General features: G+C 35.8%; 1 protein-coding gene across 4 annotated transcripts in view; it reads left to right on the top strand.

Annotated features, from left to right (window-relative positions):
* The window catches only part of FER (FER tyrosine kinase), a 162,037-nt gene that overhangs the window by 102,665 nt on the left and 34,674 nt on the right, over positions 1-24,698 (top strand). For 3 of the 4 annotated variants that reach the window (XM_039567680.1, XM_039567681.1, XM_010405726.4), the window contains exons 14-17: positions 1,926-1,982; positions 4,948-5,063; positions 6,674-6,768; positions 20,653-20,776. In XM_039567680.1, coding sequence (XP_039423614.1) covers positions 1,926-1,982; positions 4,948-5,063; positions 6,674-6,768; positions 20,653-20,776 — 392 coding nt within the window. Of the gene's footprint in view, positions 1-1,925; positions 1,983-4,947; positions 5,064-6,673; positions 6,769-20,652; positions 20,777-24,698 lie in introns of those variants that run through there. The other variant, XR_002046910.3, reaches the window with a different exon arrangement.

The raw sequence follows: 24,698 nt of genomic DNA, 5'->3' as shown, positions 1-24,698 counted from the left end.
ATTTTTTTTTTTATTGTCTGCTGAAGAAACTGCTTTTGTGCAGTTTATAGGAGTTACATCAAACAAAGCCTGTCAAACTTTGAATAATTCTTTGACTGTGAAAAATCTGTCAGAACCACGATAAAGTAATGAATGAGTTACAGTGGTATACGAAATGACTGAAGGATTTCATAAAAAGTACAGGCAGTGATTAATGTACAGATACAATGATAATAAATCCTTCAACAGATCATGTGATTCCAGTTTATGGTGCTGTTTTCTTTGATTAGTTCTCTGAAGAATTATCAGATTTTTTTCCCTTCATAAACAAGCTTTTGAAATGTCATATTATCAATTTATTCAAAAAGTTGTTCACTGAAGTACAGAATCCTTGGAGTTAAGCAGTAAAAAAATCCATTAAATTTTAATTCTATAACTTTTTGACTTTGTCACACTTATTTCAATGTTAAAAACCATTATGTTAATACCTCCAAGTAGTAATTTTTTGGGGTTTTTTTCCTTAAAGCTTTCTTTGCAAATTGTTTTCTTAAACTGGAGTATTATTATTAAAGGAAAGTGTGCAGTTTGATGGCACTTCCTGTCTATTCGTAGTGTAACAGCTTCTCAGTGAGATACTCATTCAACAAAAAGTATCAAAAGGGGAGATGCAGGAAATGTGTTTCTTATGACGTTGGATCAGTGAGGCAGTAGTTTTAAGCAATAATCTTGTCTATAGGAGGAAAAATAAATTATTGGATATTGAGAATTTCCTCTTGGGTCTCACAGTTCCCACCCAGGGAAGAGAAATGGTAAAGGTTGGTTTCCATCATGCGGCATGGTGGTGCAGTACAGGAATTCTTGGGATGGATCTGACAGGTGTTGTGTGCTGGGAGTTCGGGTTAATGGAAGCATTCAGAGAGTCTCTAGGATGTGCACTGTTCACACTTGTGACATTATACTTACGAACAAAGGCATAGAAATCAGAATAGCCATGATCCCCACCCATTTTTTTAATTTGCTGAATTCATGTTTGACAAACAATCTCCAGAGAGGGTGCACTCTACCACCTCCCTAGGCAGCTTACTCCAATTCCTAACCACTCGGTCAGTGAAGAATTTTATTCTAATTTCTAATCTGAACCTCCCTGGCACTATTTAAGGCCATTTTCTTTTGTCCTTTCATTTGGGATGTGGCAGAAGAGACCAACCCCTGCTTGTCTTCAATCTCCTTTTCTCCAGGCTGAGCACCCCCAGCTCCCTCAGCTGCTCCTCATCAGACTTGTGCTCCAGACCCTTCCCCAGCTCCACTGCCCTTCTCTGGACATGCTCCAGCCCCTCAATGCTCTTCCTGAACTGAAGGGCCCAGAACTGAACACCAGTGTCCAGCACAGGGGGATGGTCACTGCCTAGACAGAGTGCTTTATCTGACGTGTTATATTTTCAAGCAGTTGCCTGTAATATTTCCAGCTACAAGAGAAGATGTAAGAGATGCAAATATGAGTCTTGTTGAGAAGTCGAAAGATCATGTGCACTGAGGAGAAAACTGTGGGAGTTTTTTTGATTTAGTAATAACTTAACTTCATGTACTAAAATGAAGTTTTCTTATCTCATTTTCACTTGACGAATTGTTAAAATCAAGGTGCTAAATCATTTCCAGAGCTTGTGTGAATCTTTGCATAGTGCTCATCTACCTACATACCATCATGTTGTAGGCTTAATTTCTAATAAAAATTTGCTATACGGTATCACTCACTATTTTATCGTATAGCTAGCTTTCTAAACTCTTGAATTATAGATGCTTAGCCTTAAAACTTCTTGGTATGCTTGTGATTGAGTGTTCTAAATGTAATACTTCTTCAGCTCCACTTCATTCTACTGAAATGCATCTTAGAGAAACTGTATCTTGCATATTTGCGCAGACTGAAAATTCTGCTTTCCTTTTCATAGGATAAGAAATGGGTTCTCAATCATGAAGATGTCACACTGGGGGAATTACTGGGCAAAGTAAGTAATAAAGTGAGCTAAATAACATTTGAGGAAGTATGTTGTAATCATTAAGCCATTTCTGTGTACCTTTTCTTTTAAATTACTGTATGCAATTTTTATATCAATTTTTTTTGTGTTAATACACAAGACCGCCTTATGCTTTAAACAGATGTAAATCACACTTACTAGTAAACACTGTAAACACTGTGGTTGTGCTGAAATTATTTAACTAGCATACATATTTTTCTTTTCTGGAAGTGTTTTGAGCTAACTAGGTTTCTATAAAGCATGATGTGGCTGTTTCGCTTTCTGTAGTCAGAACAATTTTGCAAAATATAAATCAAACATGTAGAGAAACAGGTGTATGTTTATTTGTGTATAAAATTTGATATAATAACATGACTAAATCAATATTTCTTAAAACAAGTGGTAATTGCTTGTGCATGATTATTTTCATTCATTCACTGATGAACGTTAGCTAATTTCACAATCTTATTTGTATTAAATTAATTCTTGTGTACCTTATAAACTTGTACTTCACAAATTCTGCTGAGGAACTACAAGTCTTTAAAATCAGACAAACTCCTCACATTTTTGGCACCTTTGCACCTGCAAAGATGTGGGTGCTACTCTGGACACAGTGTTTGAAAAGGTTTTCCAAAAACTGAAAAATAAGATTAAGTGAGGAGGAGACAAATCGAAGCAGTAATTGCCTTCTTACTATGATACGCACTAAAAAAATCAATAAGAAATTCAAGAAATGAGGGAATGAAATACTGTCATAAACTTCTGTTACATGGGATAAAATCTCTTTGGCAGTGTAAGATGACAAAAAGTATGACCAGACTGAGCTGTGTCTGCATAAAATGCAGGTACTGCAGGATCTTCACATTCTTAAGCAGGATAGTATCAAGGGAGAAAAATAAAGATGTTCCAGGCATAAAAAAAGCTTTGACTTGCTAAAAAATAAATATGAATTAGTTTTGATGTGTAAAGACAGTTAAAGCAATTTGAAAATCATTTTAGTTAATTCAATTTACATGTATATTGCATGGTTTTGGTACAAAGCATTTTTAACAATCAATAAAGACAACTCAGAATTTTAAAGTGATTGTAGAAGGATGTTCTTTAAAAAATACAGAACAGGCTAAAAACTTTCTTGGAACACAGTATGAATCTTTTATGCATTCATCTCTAAAAAGATGTAATCATACTAAAAAAGATAAGAATGACACAAAAATCGGCATCTGTATGAAAAAATATTAAATGAACTATAGCCATTCACCACAGAAGTGAGAATTCTGAGAGTGCAAAACCGTGAGTGGCCTGGAAAAGATAAGGAAGAAATAATGAAATTTTAATGTGTAAAAGATGTAAACTTAGAAAAGATTAAGATTTTCCTTCACCTCAGGAGTGAATGGTCAGTTTATTTACTCAGTATTAATTCTATAATACCCCACAAAATGAAAGTTGCATAATAGGAATCTCTTATACTAAAAATCATGTATTTAATAATACTTCAATGTTTTTAAATAAAGAAGTAAAGCATTTTCAATACTTAAATAAAGCTTAGGGTGGGTTCAGATTTCATTGTTAAATACTTCTGACCAGAAGGGTAGAGGAAAAGTGAGCTGGGAGCAGCTCAGCTGCTAACCTTGGGAACCTGATGCTGTTTCAGATATGAGAGGTAGTGTGGTAGCCTCTGGAAGAGCTTTAGAAGGTCCTAAGCCTCACTTGCCAGCTACATCTTCCTTATCCCAGGGTACAGAAGATAATTCTGAAACGTGTTTAGACCTGCATTTCTTCCCTTGTTACTGGAAGCACATTACTGTTTTCCATCGATGAGTTTCTTTTTTCCCTTTTCTGTCATCTTTCTTTGCCAACACTAAATTCAGCTTCATGATGTAACGAAATCTTCATCACTCAAGAAAGGAAGGAAAACATCTCCAGCAGCCTTTTTTGAAGTCAGATGCAGCCCCGGATACCAGGACACAGAAGTGTAATACATGTGGAAATTAGTCAGGCATGGTTTCAAAATCGAGTTGTGCTTATTCTTTGGGAAATACAAAGCTTAACTTGAAGTATGAGATCTACAGTTTTCTTCTTGTTTTCTTCTCTTGAGGGTTTTTTCATTGATACCAGTGTTTTGTTTTATACCTCACAGTTTTCTTCTTCCTTTAGTTTGTGTCCTAATTAATTTTCCTTTTTTTTTTTTTATTAAATAAAAAATGCATCTGACGGAGATGATATTTATTACTTCAGCTTTCTTCTGTGAAAGCTAAAAACAAAATTAACTTGCCTTGGGGGCATGTTGTTCGCTACCTAAAAGGTCTGATTATAAAAGGAACTGCTTTCTAAAGTCTTGTCCAAGTGGGAAGCCTTAGAGATTTGCCTTTATAGACCAGTGCTGAGCTTGGGTTTTAAAGAAATTCTGATCACCAGACACAACAATAAATTTTGCAGGAGGTTTTATTTATGATAAAAATTCATATTCAGTGTTTTCATTCTTCATATTTTGGGGTTTTTTTCCTTGTATATGAGAATGTTTATGTTATATTGATGTGTTTTGTCCTAGTTATTGAGATTAGTTTTTAGTCTCTTCCAGGGTGCAAGTTAAAAACTATTCACAAAATAGTGTGAAAATGAAAAGTGCAGGAGTAAGAATAAGAACAACAGTCAGTGTCAGTTGATTTTGAAAGTTACTAAGAGATTTTATGAGAAAATTCTAACTACTTAGTTAATGGTGTTTTTTTCCTCTTTCCAGCAAGGTCAGACCAGAACTCATACACTGTGTCGATGTAACAGATGTACTATGTCAGAGTGAACTGCTTTTGTTAGGGCAGATACTGGAAGAAAATCTCATTTGGCTTCATAAACACATTCCAAAGTTCTGTACGAGTTTCAATAGCTGTCTGTGTTATTTTTTTCTGGAAATTCATTAAGATTTTATTTACATCAATGATCTTTTTTCCCCTGATTTCAGGGTAATTTTGGTGAGGTGTATAAAGGAACATTAAAGGATAAAACTCCAGTTGCTGTAAAAACTTGTAAAGAAGATCTTCCTCAGGAACTGAAAATAAAATTTCTGTCAGAAGCCAGGTAGGTTCTGTAAAATTACTTGAAAAAAATGCTTGTGGCATTTTTTCAGTTTTTATCACTAGATGCATTTACAAAACCTGACCTTCAGAAAAACTCAAAGAAGCAGTAGTCAAACTTTTCCTTCCTTTCTCTCCCTCAGTACATTCCACCACTGTCGCCTTGGTAACTAAACATTGGCATTTTTTAACGTGTGAGTGCAGTATCGTCTGCACTTGCTGAAACCATCTCTGACAAAGCAAGCCATGCCTGTAAAATAAAATTTTATTGTCTTAAGTGCTTTCATTTAGAACTTTTAAGATGTGCCATGAGGATTGGGATAAGAAGACTGGAAGATGTTAATTTAAGTGTGATTATATCAGGCCTAACTCCTGCCTTACATGCTTGGCTAGTAGAGGTGATAAGTGCATCCAGATTACTTTCTTTAGTGGGGTATAGACCCCATTTAGTAATTTTCTCTTTTTAAGAAGAGTTTGCTCCAGTAGAGGTATTTTATGCTGTGTCAATCAGCATGAGATTATTTTCATATGTTTCAAATTACAGTCATGGCACAGTATACAAAGTACTCTGAGTGTCAGCTGATGTGGATAGGTAGGTTCTGAGACTCCAGGGAGAGGGTTGTCTTGACATATATGTCATGATTTTTAAACTACTTTGCTCCTTCTTGCTATGAGGCTTCATGTGTTTTAACTTCCACTCCCAAACTATATCATGATCAATATTGAAAAGTAAAAGATACTACCTGCATTTATAGAATGGAAATCAGCCACCCTATCCATTGAATCATTTTAAAAAGCTTGTAACTTGGCAACGGCAGAGATGTGTCATTTGTTGAGCAGCTTGACACTAATGGAAAAAAATGGTCTGATAAAATGGAATGTGTTATTTTTCGCTAAATGTGTATGTACCAGGTAGATTAGTATTTTCCTCTTGATCCCAGGAAAAAAGGGAAAAAGAGGAGGTGCTTTGAGTCAGCAAATATCAGAAGGAACATTTAAGTTGCAAGGTCTCTGTAGAATTTTTTTTTTGCTCTTCATTTCACTTACAAATCATAGCATGCTGTTTTAGGCTGGAAATGTTCTTATTAAAGCATTGTGTCAAAAGATGTAAATGTTTTCATTTAATTCACAAAATTGCTGTCCTTATAGTCTTCTAAAACTTATTGTATTAATTAATCTCTCAAAGTAAAATTGGAACAAGTGTGCTTCTGAACAGTGCAGCAGGGAAGTATAGAGGCACGCTGTGCATACTGTTTTGATGTAGCTCTGCTTCTGGTCCACCACTGTAATGCTGTTTAAATACAAGGGTACTTAAGAAACTGCAAACCTGTGAGGCCATTTTTCAGTTATATAGATAAATGTCACATAGGCAAATGGTAAAATTACAATAAGAATAATTTCTGATTTATTAGTGAATCAGTATGCCTTTCATTTCAAACAGTGTGTTGATTGATCTGTTACATTGATTTTGATAACAGTAGTGATATTTTTTTCTTTGATAACAATAGTGACATCTTCCATTAATGTTAAAGGTTTAAGATATTTTCCTGTAATACTTAATCAGTTTGTACAATAAATTTTGTTAATATAATAAACCTATTGTGTGTTTTGCAGAATACTCAAACAATATGATCATCCTAATATTGTAAAACTTATAGGAGTTTGCACTCAACGACAGCCTATTTATATCGTTATGGAACTTGTTCCAGGTAATTGTTTTTTTCCTTTTTTTGCAGCCAATTCCACAGGTTTCATTGTTTCCATAATGTGAAATGTATTGTATTTGTCTTATTCTGCATTCTTATGACTGACCTCAAAAGTCACCTTTGCTGCAAATCTTTGGAAATACTGGGTTCTACAAATCTGTTGAGAATTTTACTGTAGCCTTTGAAGACAACAGAAGCTTCATTCTTCTCCTGATGAGATATTAAATGGTATTTCCTTTAACAATAGAGCTAGGTAGTTAATGTTAAGAAGTATTTAACGAAACTTCATGTCCAGGTAATGTTTCAATTTTAATAACTCATGTTTGGGTCACCTTTAGTAATATACATTTTTTTCTTTACCAGAATGTATTGTTTGGTTTTCGGGTTGCTCTAGATTTATTTTGGAATCTAGTTCATTTTATTCTGCAATGGCTGGAGTGAATTTCAGATTGTTGGGATTATAACAGCTTTTGGGCAATTTTACCTCTTTGTTGATTTTCTGAGCAGCTGGAAAATGTGTTGGTTTGGTAACCTCTAGTACTGCTTAATATGCAACATTGTATTTTTTTTATATATCAATGGATTTGTCTTCAAAATTATGCAGCAAGCTGCTTTAAGAACCATTTTTTTCAGGAAGACTTAGATTACTTATAATTCTTGAATACTGGATGTAGTATGAGAGCACTGATGAAATATTTGACCTTGTGGAGTTTTCTGCCTTTATTAAATTAGATTATATTAGATTATTATATTTGTATGCACAATTAACTTTATTAAAATGGACACTGAAAGCAGTGTCCTCAGTTTTAAGGGGTACTTTAGTAAACAGCTTCTCCAGACATCTCTGAACTAAATCCTGATCTTTTAACACCTTTATCGTTCTGGTTCAAGTTTTTCAGAGCCTTGTACAAGTTGTTGAAACATGCTAATCCTGTTGAGGAGGAATCAGTGAGAATTTTCCTCTGATTCTCATGCCTCTTTTGGAGTTCAAGTCTATCAAAACATTCATGTGTTTGAATTTGCTTCAGAAAGAAGCTTTTTGCAAAGAGAATTGTTGCCCTGTTTTGATGGTCTGTAAACCCTGGGCTGGCTGCTCTGCCTGCATGCCCTCATAAACAAGGTGCTACCTTCAAGCCATCACACTTTGCCACATGCTCTTACATGGTGGCACACCAAGAGACTGACCAAATCAGCAGAAAACATAAGGATGCCAGCTCTGAAGAAGTTGACAGAAAAAAAATCAAATCACTTAGATTAGTAGAGAAGCAGTGATTCTGATGTCACTGTTTTTCTCTTTTTCTAATGACAGGTTTGGATGGGATTACAAAAAATGATAGTTAATCCCTCTCTGACTTGGTATTGGTGTCGTTTGAGGAACAGGATAGTGGTAAACTTGTCTCCACTTGGCACTAAACTTTCACAGTATCTTCATTGTTTTGTCTTAAATGTGTTTATGGTTGAAGGTGTTCAAGCAGTTTAACTCTGACTTTCTGTTTAATAACTGAAAATGGCAAGTTTTACGTAGAATTATATTCTGTGAATGTATGACTGAGAACACATGTGATTTATAAATGTCTGACAGTTTTTTCCCTGAGGATAAAATTAGAAACATCTCCATAAAACAAAGGATTTCTCCTGTGTTTTCTGACTTCTGTCTAATGCTTGCAGATTTTCTGCCATTTTTGTATTCCGGATACATGTAGGCTGTACACCTACTGTGTCTTTTGAGACTCCTGTGGTGTGGTTCCATAGCAGCTAATTCTGCTTTGCATTCCAGATTCTGATTTCAATTCAGAGTCTTAATTTATTCAGGTATTAGAAATATATATTGAAACTTATCACCTTATACAGAGAGGTACTACTAATCGGTTAGTTATTCTGTCATAATAAACTGGCTCTGCAGAGATATCTTTGTTGCAAGTGTAAATAGGGTTAAAAACTATGCATATGGATAAAGGCATCAGTGAAAATAGTAAAGAAAGGTTGCAGATGGATATTTAAGCATGTGCCCATCCTCTATTACATGCAAAAATAGCCCAGATGTTGCCAACAAATGACAGAGAAACAAAGTTGTCAAAGATGATTATTCTTTGCAGTAGACCCTTTTCTTGGTGGGTGGTATGGGGGCTGTTAATATAAGTGACATGCGTCCTGTAAAGAAATGCCAAGATGGGTGATGTAGGAAGGATTAACTGAAATAATAACTAATGTAGCATATGGATACATAGAATCATAGAATGGTTTGGGTTGGAGGGGGCCTGGAAGATCATCCAGTTCCAACCCCCCTGCCATGGGCAGGGACACCTTCTACTAGAACAGGTTGGTCAGAGCCCCACCCCACCTGGCCTTGAACACAACTAACTACATATTAGTGAGAAAAAAACATTATTTACTTACTATTCACTTGCTGCTGGTCATGCTGATCTCACTGAACATGTCCTCCCAGTGTCAATCCATCACAGATTACTCCAGTACAGAAAGGAAAGACTTGGTCCTTTCTGCAATTCACCTATCAAGAAATGAGGAAAAGGTCCTAATATAAGGTATATGTATGTTATATAGATCTCTCTTTAAGGGATGCACATATAGGAAAATGCATCCAGTTTCCCTGCCATTGGCTCGGTTTTTAGAGGGCCAGGTCTCTCCTCTTCTTAGTCTTGTCCTACAGGTCTTTCTGCAGGTTCCTCTACAAGTGGGAAGGAATACCCTGTTAGCAGAATGTGTGCACTGTTTATTTATTGTAGAATTTAGATTTATTATTGCTTTCTAAAACCTATTCTTTTAATTGTTGAAAAAAATAAACTAAGTAAAATGCTCTTTGTTCTATATAAACTGAAGCTAAAATATATGTAGCAGCAATTTTCTTCATGTATACATGGAAAGTTATATGTATGCAAGAAATGTGACCTTACACCACGATTCAGGAATTTGCAATGAGAATTGATAATTTTTTTTTTTTTTTTTTAAATCCTAAACAAGTTGTCCTGCCTTTCCTCCCCTCGCCTTCTCAAAATTATCAAGATAGCCAGGAAAAAGGAATCAATAAACTGTCACTATTTTTCTTACAAAGGTTTTATAATTTTTAAGTTGAGATCTATACATGGATCTTATTTGCAGGCTTAAGTTATGCTAGCTAGCTTCTGTGAAAAAGGAATTTAGCCAGGCAGATGGTTTTAAAATTTTTGTGACTGCATAATGGGTAGATTTGCAATAACCTTTAAAGCACTCTTGCAAATAATTAATTTTATTCTCCTTTACGTAAATGACATTGAAATACTAACTAAAAGGATAGACAGCCCAGATCCTTATAAGGGCCCAGTGCTGTAGTTGCTGGATGCCTTTTCAACTACCATGTAATAATAAAACCCCCTGAATTTTACAGTGGCATGGTTTTCTTCTGTGTAATTTTTAGTAGAAATGAGAAAACAACTCTACCTAGAAATTACCTTTCTAATAAAACATTGTATTGTTAATGGAGAACTTATCATAGAGATTTCCTCTTCTTGTATGACTTACGACTCTTTCTCTATGACAACTGTTCTTTGTAGTTTGAAAATATTAAGACTGTTAAAAAGACTTCTTAGATAAATTAGACTGTTGCAACATGTTAGTATCTTGAAGAACTCTGAACATCATATAGGTTGCAGTAAGTTATTTTCTTTGTAATACTTTCCTTACTTTTTACTGCTTTATAGTAGTATATATACTGCTAAATGTTCTCTAAGATGGTTTGATAAGGTTTATTGCAAAGGTCACATTTGGTGGAGTTTTTTTCTGGTATCTTCTGATCTAAAAATAGGAATAGTGCATTATTTCATAACTTAATACAGGGACTTTTTATTAATCTGTTGTAATACACTTTAAGTACTCAGTTTATCCTAAGAAAGATAGAAGAAGTTAAAATGGGAATTGCTAATGAATTTTGGGGAAAGAAACCCTGTATGTTGAGACTTGCCAAATGCTTGGTGTTAGTATAGAGCCATGAGTTTGTATTGTCCTATGGACTTGACTGACCTGACTGAAAATTAATGTAGTAAATGTGCAACACGAGTCTTAAAGCTAGTCAGGGAGAATTGCTGCATATTTGCAACCACTGGAATTTTCTAAGGTAGATAAACCTTTGTCAGGGATGGTTTCCCACATGAGAAGCAGCAGAACTTTGTGTAAGAGTTTATAGCGCTGTGTAAGAAAGAGTGTAACTTTTCTGTAATGCCAAGTCAATCTGAAAAGCTGAGCATTTTACTCATATTTTTCGTGTTAATTTTTTCAGTTTTCTTTGCTCTGTGTCTGTTGTCCTGGTGGGATTTTTGTCCTTTGTCTTTCATTGTTGATCTTAAAACTGAAGAAAGAGAAATAATCATGAGGAGCTGCTTTGGTATTCAGAACAGCAAAAGAACTATTTGCCTTTGTCTCTTAAGGCTGCACAGGGCATAAGGAGTTTTCGTAACAGCTCATTTTTAGTGAATTTATATGATGATCAAAAAGACTGCCTGGAATACTGCCAGAGTCCAGACTGACAACCTGAAACAAATAGATACTGAATTTTGTTGGGGTGTGGAGAAGATTATCAGGAAAATGCTGAAGGGGGTACAGAGCCTGCTTCCTGTTCTTTTCTTTTCAGAGTGAACTCAGCATCTTTTCATGATAAAAGGAAAAAAAGAAACTAAAATCCCCTTCTCTTTTACCCTTTCTAACTATTATCCTTCTGGCCCCAACTTCTCCTTTAGTGATCATGGATGACAAAGTTGGTTTTAATTCATTGCAATACTCAGGATCATTTAACTGCATTTTCATTTGCTTATAATTTATCATGCAATCTCCCATGTAATCAAAAAGGGACTGCAGGAGTCCCATTAAAAATTTGAATGTTTTTTCCTCTTCCTTTAGGGGAAGAACAAATTAAGATCAAATGTAATCTGTAAGATGCAAAAAGCAATCCTAAGCAACAACATTCTTTCTTCTCCTTTATGTTCATTTCAATTTACTTGAATCTTGGCTAGTCCTGAAAGGAGAATTTAATTTAGAGGTAAGAACTTGGCATGCCCTTGAAATGTATGTTCTAGAATGGGGTGTTTTGAAGATAGATGTGGAATCCTGTGGTGCACTTACCACTTTATGCAACTGTTTCAGCAACTTGTCTTGTAGAATCTTCCATAGTGCCTCTGTCTCTCCAGCAAAGAGTCTGCAAGATAAGCACCATCCTCATGCTTGCACCAGCTCTCTCTGGAAAGATTTGTCTAATTGGAGGTCAATGCAAACATCTTTGTGTGTTCCAATGCTTGATTCAGGGTAGTAGAAGGAGGCTTGAAGTCACATGTTTCATGACCTGCTCCTTTTAGAAGTCGGACTGTTTAATCACAAGTTGGTAGCCTACTTTCTGTTTCAGGTTTCTGTATATTTAAACATTTTTATAACCAACATAGTCAAAATTAAAACCCCAAAAATATTCTGGAATAATTTTATTTCTGCTATGTCAGGCATTCAAATATAGTCAATTGAAGTGTCTGTCTTGTCTGTTGTCTTAATATAGCTTCCTCTAGCATATGCATTTTGCTAATATGATACATGATGAGGATATTATATATTATGATATTATGAAATCTAGATGATCTTCCTATACCAGATTCTTGCCTCAGACACTTCTAAACAGTTTCCCAGGAGCTGTCTCCTGTCTCCTGATCCATTCTGTGTCCATAGATCATATTTAGTCTGTTCTATCAGTGATCTGCCCTGAGTGTGATTCTCACCCCCTCTCCCCAGTGTGTATTTATGGACATTGTTCATTCTCATACTAATGCATTGTAGGCATTTCCCTGGAGTACCAGTGTGCCTTCCTGATACCACCATAGAATTCCTTTTTGATAATAGATACATGCTGAAAAAAAAAAAGCAACTTCCTTGTTAACCTAACAGTGAGTTCGTGTTCCTTGTTTTGTCTAACTTGTGTTTATACATTCTGAATGCTGGCAGCTGGAAACAGGTAGAGCTGTGTCTATACATGTGAACAGCTCTGGAAATACCCAGTAATCTAGTAGCATAGGAAGGTTGTCAGAATTAAGTTTCAACTATGATCAGCTTATATCTAGACAAGTGTAGCCAGCTTCCCGGGGAGGGGTTCAGCAAGGTCATAACTTCTATCTTTGCAGCTGGATAAGGTAACCTGTAGAGGTTTGTTCTGTATCATTTGGGATGCAAATTGCCTGTGCCACTGATGCAGAAACAAATCAGAGGTGACAGGTTTTATTAGCTCAGGTGCAGCAGTGCTTGATGTGAAGTGCCCTGACTCCCAGGCACACCTGGAATGAGCATGGCCATTTCTGTAGTGTCTGTACCCGCAGTCACCATCCCTTGAAGTGCTCATAAAATGAGTAAACCTGGCACTTTGAGATACGGCTTAGTGGGCATGGTGGTGTTTGGTCAAAGGTTGAACTTGATGATCTTGGAGGTCTTTTCGAACCCAAGGGATTCTATGATTCTTAACCTGAGCTCTGGGGTTACCTCTGCACCCTGTTCATGCTGTCCTAGCCACAGTTGGCTTTGGTCTGGCTTGGTTTATTCACTCCCTTTCTTCTGAAATCTGACTCCATTGCTACTTCCTGTATGTTACAGCACTTCTTACTTCCACGGGGTGTGTGATGTCAGAAACATGTGCAAATAAAGCCCAGTGTCTTGCCTGACCTATGAAGCTCACTTTTTGGCTTTCTTGGAAAAGAGGGCTTCAGGGCATAAAGTGTAGAAATACCTACATATCCATTATAGATGTTTCTGAGGAGCTGGTACAAATTACTAAATCTTAAATTACTTTTGTGGAATTGCTCTTATTTTCTGCATGTAGTGATACTTCAGGGTATAGCACCAAATCACAACTGACTTTGTGCATTTCTCTTGTTATTTGCACTGGAGCCAATAGACCCATTTATAACTAAAAACTCAGTTCTGAGGCTAAGATATGTATAATTTATTTATTAATATGAAGTACAATATCCATATTATCTTGAGCTTTTCTGCTAAATTAATTATCTTCATGGATAAAGGAGAGCAGATGCTAAGAGCAGCTGAAATATGCATGTATCATGGCTTACTTGAGCCTTAGATGAGACCTGCTGTCTCTGAGGTGCCACTGATTTCATACACAGGCCTGGAATGATGATTGTTGCTGGGAAATAGCTGAACTTTTAGTTTCACATCGTGCGATTCAGCTGGTGCATTTTCTACTTTTCTGTGGTTTTTTCTCTTTCCTGCTTCTGGAGACAGTGAGATCTCTATAGAGATCATTCATGATTTTTTTCTAATTGCTTCTCCTTAGAGAGCCCTTAAAACTTTAATAAAGCTTTGCATGATCTGCCCCACTGATTGTATTGTGCATCCTCAGTAGCTATCTTTTGTGAGCAGATTTCAGATCTGAGTCCTATCTTGCAGTCACATCCTGAGTCTTTACTGCATGCTGTCTAAAATCAATACAACAGAAAAAAAAGGGTCAGTCAAAGTCCAATTAGAGATAAGGTGCAGTGATAGTGACTGTCTGGCTTTGTTTTCTATTCAGTTCTCTTTTTTTCCTCTAGTCAAATAAGTTATCTTCTCATTATTACTGGTTAGTGAAGCCACCTTCTGTCTACCCTGCAGTTTCTCTTCACATGGACCCCTGTCTTTCTCTCTAGTTTTTGTCTCTCTTACTTTATCCTCTTAAGTTAAATAACCAGCTTCCATTTTGATTTGTCTCTATTTCTCTGCAACTTGCTGTGCTTCTGCCTCTGCCATCTCTTCTTGTTGGGCATTTCACCCAAAGAACCAGAGACCTCCCATGGATTCCTTCTCTCCATGTGTCCAACTTTTCCCTCTCCTCACCAGCCTTCTTGTAGTACACACACAAATGTACAGACCCTATTTCTTCTTCCTTGTCTTACTCTTCGCCCTGTACTGTACATGGTTCTCTTCTTCCCTCTTTGCTTCATGGATTCCAGCTGCAAGATTATTAAGAAAAGTCAGATGCTTTTGTTGGGGTGTAGGTGGTGGTGATTAAAAATTCTTTTCATCTCAGAGCTAGTGTTTAGTAAAACAGGACCAAAACTCTGCTCTACGGTCTCCTTTTGTGGTAACACTTCAGACTACAGTTGGATTTTTATCTCTTCAAATGTTCTACGTTTTGATTTTAGCATATTCCATATCAGTATTGTACAAAATCAAATCAGCAAGTAGATGAAACTAGAAAATCCATTTTAAAACTGAATAAAGACAAGCATAAAAAATTAGCAAAGTGCTTACGTAGCTGTAAAAACTTCTGTATTCAACTTACTTCTTTTTATTCATTGTTATTAATATTTCTTTTTTACTTTGCCTGAAACAGTTTTAGCTGTAGTAGCTATTTAATGTGTCTGTGTTTAAAAAAGTGTTCATTGTTTTTCTTCAGATTAAAAAAACCCTCTGTTCTTCGGGTACATTCTGTTTCATGTCAGCTGTCATGTCTCTCTAATCTGGAATCCTTTTCAAGGCCTTCGATTATGGATTATTGAGCATAGTGCAATTACAGGAATTACTTATTCAAGAATGGAAGACCTCCTGGGGAAAGATGACTTTCTTTTCAGTTAGTTTCTGAAGAAGTTTTATCTATGCACTCACAGTGGGTATCCTTACAGCCACAATACTAAAACATAAGAGTCCAGGTAGTCTGGGCAGTGTTATTTTGGCAGCAGAGAAGACAAGGGATGCTAGATGTTGATGTCTCACTATGATTTCTGGTTTCTTCTTGACAGATGATGACAGACTCTGTTTTGGACAGGTATTTAATGTCACTTTGCATATTGGCGTCATGTTCTAGCTTATTTGATCCACCTGAAATCTAAAGCAAGACTGATGAGCATTGTCAATATTTCCTTTATTTTGATTATATGTCTGTGGTCTGCCATCCTGTTAAAAGGAAGTGAAATAGCACGTGTGACTGTGTTGTAGCCTTCTTCTTATCTTCATTTTATCTCAGTGCAGTTATTTTGTGCTTGTGAGTCATCTCTGTTCTGGTCTCATCACAGGTTGTCTGCTAAAAAGTCATCCGCAGGATAGTTCTGGTACAAGTCACATTTTCTCTGTGTTTACTTCTTTGCTGCTGCTGCTCATGTCCTTAGCTCTCAATGCACACTATTAATATAATTTTTTTTTTCTTTCTTCATCTTGTGTTTTCACATACAGGTATTTCTACTCATACTTCATTACTGCTGTTGTTAATATTATATTGGCAGCACTTTGCATGATTATAACTACTTTTATTTCCTTTGCTTAATGGGAAAAATAAAGTTTTAACTGGATTTCACAATAGTAGTCTGTAGGCAGTTAGAAAAGTAAACCTTGGTCTTAGTTACAGTTTCTGTTACCACATATATAAAATAAAAGAATGAAAAAAAAGTGAAAGCACTGCATTGCACACAAATGATGCATTAGTTGAAATGTGAAGTTACAGTATTTTAATGAAAATGAGTGGTTTAGCATTTTTAAACCCTTGTATTTTTAATAGTTTGTCAAACAGCTTCTAACTTAAAAAACATTATCTCCTAGAATTCCCTAGAGATGCATATTTGCTATTTTAAATTCATAGTTAAAAGTAACTCTGTTTGTGTTTTAGATCCCATGTATATGGGATTAAGATAGTGGGCAGTAAGGAAATTCTAAATTGCTTCAGGGCTACTCAAAATACTGACCATTTAAGTTCTCAAATTTATAAATACTTACAGGTGCTGATAAAGGTAATTTCAATAATATTGCACTGGCCTGTAAAACAATTAGGAATATTGACTTCTAGAGCTCCCCTGGGTTAGGTGACCATTAGGAGGTGTGGCCATAAGCAATGTATCTGCATGATGAATGTGTGTATAAATATAAGAATTAAGCGACCTCTTTAAACAAACCTAGTTAAAGAGACTGTTTAACAAAGGAAATTCTCCCACTTTATTAAAACTTACATGTGAATAATAATACATAAAACTAAATATCATTCTTAGTAGTTGGTATTGTATTAAGACATTTATTAATATTTGTATAACTATTAATCATATTATTAGGATACTATGTAGAGATACAATATATAAACAATGTATGTCTACATACCAGCTAAGTGGAAGATTTCCCATCATCGTTTCAAAATGTATTTTCGTTGTGTTCAGTGTCAATACTGGTTATCAGAATGATGCCAAGAGTGCCTAGAGCAAATAGGTAGGTGTCATTGTGGACACCAGCTCAGGAGAACACTGAAATATGTGGTCATAGTTGATTATAAATTCCAGTGAAGTCAGAGATTGCCATAAATACGTATTTTGTAAACCTATTTAACATTTTTCATTGTTGTTTCTTGCATTTTTGGTTTCTTCTCGTAGATCACAGGGGTTTGGTTTTTTTCCTCTGCCAAAGCATTAGCTTGCTTTTTTGTGTGCCAAGGAGTGAACTGTTTTATTGCCATGCTGTGCTACTTATTGTACAACAAGAAGTTTATGCTGTAAAGCACAGCCAACACTAGGAATTGCTGATATGTAATATTTTCACACTCTCAGAATTTCTGCATGTAATGAGAAATAGTTCCTATTCACAGCAAAATGTGCAAAGGGCTGTGTTCAGGAATCCAGTTACAACAGGCTGCTCTCATGCAGCTTCTGCTTATGAACTACATTTTGTCCTCTACTTAGTAAAATAATTCTGTTGTACTAGGAAGGCACTCCAGTACTGTTATTTATCCTCCTGTAAACCCAAAACAGGCAAGCAGTCTCTGATAGGTGATTTTATATATATATAATGGTCTAATTTTTTTTATATTCTTAAAGTTGTTGGACCAAACCTCATATTCTGGTTGTGTTGTGGTCATTAACTGGAATAACAGGTAGCCATGCGGAATACAATGCAAATTCCACATGAAAGAGAAAGCATTGCTTACTATTATGTAGTCATCTAGTTTTGTATCAGTTGTTTCATAGCCTAATTGGTCTAATTTTTATCAACAGCTGTTACATTGCAAAGAATGACACTGTGTGCTGCAAATAGTGAATTAGGGCTTTTTATATTAAAGCTTACTTTCAAAAGTACATAAAGATATTACTTAACCACAGTTCTGCACTGAAGAGTTTGTAGTGAAATACTCTTAATTCATCCTTGAAGATACTCATGTATTTGCTTTGCTGTGAAGATGAATAGCTGGAGCATTGACCGCAGTAAAAGTCAGAATTTACTGAGGAGTAACTCTGTTACTTAAAGGACAGACACTTAAGCCTATGTTAGTATCGTAATGATGAGGATAATCAGATTAAACCTAAACATTACGTATCTTGTGCAAAGTGAGATGCATATCACTTAGCTGTTTTATTTTGTCTGCAGCTACCACTACTTTTAATTTTGTTAAACAGAATATTTAGAAGATGTTTTTGCCATTTCTATGCAAGGACAGACACAAGAAAACAGAACAAACAGTGAAAACTCTGAGATAGATTAAAGCAATGTAATTAAAACTCTCATAGGCATCAAGTACACTGTATACAGCTCGATGTATGGTGCTGGTTTTGCTGAAACCCCTAGAATTTCATACAGTGCATGCCACACTCTGAAAATCAGCAAGTCTAAATCACTTCCTGATGGTATTGAATTGCATTGGAAAGTAACAGGCTTGTGCTTTGTGAGTTTGACATATGCTGATGTGAGGAACTGAGCAGCTTTTAATATCGTTCAGAAACAAATTGTTCAAAATTAGGATGTTAATTGCCTGAGCATATGGGAAATAAATTTATAACATGTATTATTTTTAAAAGTTTTAATGGATATGGTTGGGTTTTCTTTTTTTTAAAGTTTGTCTTAAGTTTCTTTATTGTCTTTAATACCTCGTTATTTAAGAACAGATGGTTTTACTGTTGATTGTGGAGATGGTTTTACTGTTCATTATGGAGAGCATTAACTTATTCATACAAAGAATTTATATGAATTGTGAGGATTACAATTTACACTGATGTTGTTATAGCAGGTTTTTTTAAATAGAGAACTTTTGTGAGATTTTTTGGGGATTTGTTTCTGCGGGCTTTTTGCTTGTTTGTGTTTTTTTCCTTTTTTATTTGTTTGTTTATTTATTTTGTTCTCCGAGAATATCAAACTGAGCTTATCTGTCCTTTTTAATTCTTCCTACAGGAAGTTGTTAGCAATTCTTAGTCTTTAATATTGAAATATTGGTTGATTGAGAATAGAGTTTTCTTAAGATGGTCTTAAATGTATTTTTATAAGCTGCCTTGATTTACTGCTCTCATTCAAGTAATGCCACAGTTTGTCAAGATGGGAAGACTTCACAAAGTCGTATAGTCATACTTACTCATTAAAAGATGATACTGTGTAAAGGGCAGTGAGGTCTCAGCATATAAATAACAAAATTTCTTCAGCTTTTTGTGTGCGTTGGAGGGGGGTATTGCTTAGAAATTATTTTTAGCTGTCTGCTGTAACTAGAATAATTCTGTTTACATGTGCAAGAAATGACACATACTTAATTGGAGTGTTTATCTTCCCGCTGGCAATACCTACTTTTTACCAGTTACCAGACTATGTCAGTAACTTCTCAGATTAAAGAAAAGGTGATTACTACCCATTCCAGTTTGCAGTAGTGATCTGTCCTTCTTCACTGGAGTTTAAAATACAGTATCACAAGATTCACTCTTGTCAGACTTTGGAGATGTAATGTGTGTAATCCTAGTTTGCAAAACAGAGGGTATTTCTAACTGGCTTTAGAGTCGAGGCAATCCAGTCACCTCTTGCTCTCCCATCTGTGTGTTACCCAGTCTGGGAGTGAAGGGCAGCTCCAACGTAATGTCTGAAGGCATTACAGTTACACTTCATAACATCTGACTTTTTCCTTTAATATTCTCTTATTTTATTTCTTACACTGTGGAATATAAATATAAATGGCCTCCTAAAAAGAGTCACATATGAAACTTTTAATATGTACCATAATTTCCTGTTGCTAAGAAAAGGCAGTATATAAAATTGTGTAACAGTTTGCAAGAAAAAACCCTCACAGTCAGTTCAGTCCTAAATGAAAAGAAACAAGTACTGGAGCAATGACTGTCTACTCACTAGCAAATAATTGTGTGATGTGAAAAGCTCTGCTGTGATTTTTTTTGTCTTTGCCTGGAATAATAAAATATATTTTAGAAAAATCTTTAATACATTTATATCAATCAGAACATGGCTTTGCAGTGTTTGTATCATAATCCTCCATCTTACCTTTGTCCTAAATTAAATCAGTTTTTCAGAAGATTTTTTTGTTAACACAATTTGCTTTTTGGAAATCCTCCATGCTGACCCTTCCCACTTCTCAGACAAGAGGACAATGGCTTTGCTCCTCCTAGGCAGAAGTCTCTGAAGGCACAATAGTGACTGTTCACCTTCCACTGCTTGGTCAAATGTCCAGCTAATGTTGCCCAAGAAGAAAACACGTTTTTACCCCTCCAAACACATCAGTGTAGAATTTGAGAAGAATTGCTGCAAATGATCAATTAAAAATTATTTACTTTCATGTAGCTAATAGGACCTAACCTCTTTATTCACAATTAATAGTTCTGTGATTAGAGAAGAATTTGTATGACAGATTACCAGGTTTTTTTGTCAACAGTTTTTAAGTGAGTCGGTATCTAATGTGCACTGGTGAAGACTTTGGGTATATCAAAAGCATGCTGTGCAGTTTTCACTTTTAAGCTCCTAATATTTAATGGAAAATGTATTTTTGAAAGGTGAGTTCCTTCCTTTTACTTGGGCTGGCCTTAAACTGATGGGATGAGGAGAACAGCTAATAACCTGCATTGTGTTCGGTCTTGCACCCCTCATGAGAGATAAATGTGAGTATCCTGTCAGTTGTGTCACGCTGTCTATCTGTCTGTTTTCTAGGAGGTGATTTCCTGTCATTCCTAAGAAAAAAGAAGGATGAGCTGAAAACCAAACAGTTGGTGAAATTTTCATTAGATGCTGCCTCTGGTATGGCGTATCTTGAATCTAAAAATTGTATACATAGGTAAGGAAAATTTTTTTCTCATTATTGTACCTTTGCTCAGTGGAAATGCAAGATGTTTAAAGGTGTTTGGTGTTTATTATCACAGGAATGAACCCCATGGTTTCAAAAAAGATACACTTTTTCTGAAAGTTGGTCCTTATTGCTTGTCTAATTCAAAAATACTCATCTGGGTAAAAAATATGTACTACACTATTTGATATCTATAGTTTTGGTGCTATTAATAGAAGTTAAAAATTATTTTTCACCATAATGATATGCATTATAAGGAGCCTGATTCATACAGTGACAGTGAATCATAGCAAGAGGCAGTCTGTGAGGCTTATGTCATGTCTGAAATTTACAAATACTTGCCAGGCTAACAGAGAAGTTAAGGTATGTTTGAAGTGTGCTTCAGGCAAATTCACTGGTTTCTCAGATAATAGAGAAGAGCTAAAGTTCTATATGTTAAAATATTAATTGCCTGGACTGCTTTCTCTGAAATATGGAACATTATCAAGCATTACGCTGTTGGAGTTTCTTATTCCTGTTCCTACCATTCCTCTTTCTTGTTTCTTCTGCAGTTTGACTCTGCCACTGCTGTGTTTATACTCCATTTGTATTGAAGTGGATGGAATTCGTTTCCACCTGTTTTGTTCTCTCAGAATAGCACAATATATACCCTGCTTAGTGCTGTGCCTGAAATATGAGATGTAAACATAATGATGATCCATTTCATAGAAAAATTATGAAGAACAAGTTTTCATTTCTGATGTTGATGTCTTCCACTTGTAGAACATCTGTAGGTGAACTGTGTGACACCTCACTTACATAATCAGTCCATTTGGGATTTAACACCTTTCTGGTGAATGCTGTTACCAGAGACCTGAGTGGCATTTCTCTTAGATTTTTATCAGCAGTGAATGGGTCAGTTGCAGTCCTGCAGGTCAAGTTAATCAAAACAATTCTGCAAGATCATGATGTATAAGAAACACTGAGAGAAAAAAAACCCTAACTCATGATCTAAAACTATGTAATATTCCCTTAGGGAAATCCAAGAAAAGGATTATAAGCATTCTGTCATGATAGAATGTGTTTCAGCCTGGCTCTGTTTGTCAGGGATATAATAGCATAAAAATCAGAGCGAGAAACAGCATTAGTGATTTACACTAGCCTCATAAATGTTCTAGTGCTTAGTAATTCCTGTAACAGTCAGATCAGTGTTAAATCTGAAGTGCCTGTTTAAGCTCTTGTATTCTTAGAAAATTAAACAAAAGATAAAAATAGTAGCTAGATAACTGAAGTTCGTAATTGCAGTTACTGAAAAAAAATGCAATATTTAGTCATTAAATGATAGTGTGCTGCCTGAAATATAAATAGTTTTATGAATTTTTTTTTTAACTCTTGGAAAAGGGTATCCTTGCACAGCTGTGTGGGACAGAACTGTTCTAGTTGCTATAGATGACAATGTGGCCTCACTGTATCTCTAAAATGTGCACTGCTGGTTGGTGAATAGGAGATGTGTTTACAAAGCTAATAGTGATCTAGAGAATGTGTTTCAGAGAGAAGATATGTGGAGTATTGCCTTACCATATGAAGATTTCATTTTTTCGTGTTTTCAGTTAGAAATCTGAGTGCAAATGTGTCGTGTAACTCCCAAGTCAGGAAAAAGAGCTGAAATCTGTTTTGTTAGTGCCATAGACTTGCCAATGCACACGGTCTGGGTTATGCATACTGTAGTACTGTAGTACAAGGAGAGAAGAACTTCTTTCCCCTTGTTTACTTTTTAACTTTCAAAATATTAATGAAATTTGTTTATTATCACAGATTGTCACAGAAGGTTATCAGGGAGCTAGCACTTTCCTTAAAGGAAGAACCAGAATTTTTAGGAAACCTATTCTGAATAAAAACAGAGCTTTAAAGTGCAACCAAGCAAGCAAACCATGTGTTCAGGAAAACTCTTACTTTCATGAAACATACAGGTTAATAAATCAAAATATGCATTTCCAGTATTAGTTTACCAGCCTTATTTTCTTCAGTATACAACATTCTTTTTTTTAGTGTGGTTAGCCATAGCATGTGCTTACTTAATTTATGAGCTAATTTTTCTAAATTTGATAGGGAAACATAATGAAAGTCTCAGAATCAGGAGAACAACCAGCGAAGTTTAGTGATTTTTGCAGTAATGATAAAGGAATTTATGGGTCGTTTCCTTGGTTGATTTTATTTTTAGTTACTAGTACAGGTTGATTAACAACTTAGTTGATTAACAACTAGCTTACTCTAGGAAAGTAGCTCATGAAGTTTTAAAATGTGTTTGACCAAAGGCTAAACTGCAATTAAATAGGCTTAGCATACATAGAATTTTGCTAGGTCTGTTCGCTGTTTGAGGAATTTGAGCACTGATCCAGGATTTCTGGATACCCTGGGAGTGGCTGGAGGTACATCAGTCTAGAACCCCTGTCTGCCACAGAAGCCCAGAAAAGCAGGGAAAAGTCAAGCTGTCTTGTGCTCTGTGAGCAAGTTCTTGGGTGTTCTGACTCAGAACCCCACTGGAATTTCCTTACCCAAGCACTGAAAGTACAACCATGTGGCTGCATGGTCCATACAAGGAATCTGGGGGCCTTTGCTCCCTCGTTTTTAGGTGAGGTAAGACAGATTAATCATGTCAATTTAATGTTGATGGCAGGTAAAAGGGAATGGAACAATTTAATTCACAGTAGGAAGAAGCTTTACCAATCTGTAAAAGGAGTGGTGGTCTTCTGAAAGAACATTAAACTTGTTCTTTTTTTGTCAGAAACTTCATCTACTGAAAGTGGTTCTCAGATAAAAAAGAGGTGAGAAAATTAACTAGAGACAATGGACTAAGCAATGGTTAAAAAAACCTAAGTCTTCTAATTTGTTTAAAGGTCCGTAGGCTTTGATTACTATTCCTTAAAGATCAGTATTTATTGTATAATTAGAAATAGTTTCTATGATGTAGATTGCAGTAAAATGAAATTGGTTTGCTTCATGCTGTTGTCTTTCTGCAGTATTCAATTTGCTGATCAATGCGCCATTTTGGACAAATCTGGAGGAAATTATCCTCTGAGAGAAGGCAGGTTACAACCAGCCCTCCCCCACCAGGTTTGGGAAAAAAAAATAATTTTTTCCTCGGAGGGAAGTGAAAGAGATAAAAACTATTTCTTTAACAAACACACAGGAAAAGGGATAATAATGCTAAATGAGAAATCCTTCCACTCTGCTGAGAGAAACCTGGGAAAATTTCAGAATCCTTCCGTAGATCTCTCTCACCCTCCTTGGAGCTGGGTCATGGGCCCACCTCCAGCGCCAGGACCTCGATGGAAAGTCTTCCCAATGTATTCTGATGTTGAAACCGTCCAGCAGAGAAGAAGGGAAAAATTGAAGTCCCAGGAAAACAAAGTTCAACTCTCTGGAGGGAAAGAAAACTTAGGAAACTGGCTGAAAGAAAAGCAAGCAGGGTGCTTCTCCACTCTCTCGCTCTGCTGCCGCAGCTGAACGCAGAGAGCCATCTCTATCTCTGTGTCCTTGAACAAAACTGCTTTGAAAAGTTTTGCTCCGTTTTTTCTCTCCCCACTCTCGGGCTCAGTTTAAAGGCATAGAAAGACACATAATTAACTTCTGGGCATAGAGCAGCGATACGGGATACACATCATAAAGTCACCCCAAGACAGTATTTTTTCAGAATCCCGTGTATTTTTTTTTAAGTAGTTCAAGTGTCTGATTTAGTATCTTACATATTTAGCTACCTGCTAAGGGTAACAAGGGCTACTAATCAGTTTATTGCTCTTTAGTTGTAACTGCAGTAGCTACATTTAACCTTTATATTTTAAAATTCTATCCAAATTTGTATTGGATTTTCGAAATTATTGTCTGAATTAAACTTTAACTTACTCTTTCAGTAGTTGGGACAGTGCCACAATCA

This window comes from Corvus cornix, chromosome Z, assembly GCF_000738735.6.
Source record: "Corvus cornix cornix isolate S_Up_H32 chromosome Z, ASM73873v5, whole genome shotgun sequence".
Taxonomy (NCBI): Eukaryota; Metazoa; Chordata; class Aves; order Passeriformes; family Corvidae; genus Corvus; species Corvus cornix.
This window is presented reverse-complemented; position numbering and strand designations above follow the sequence as displayed.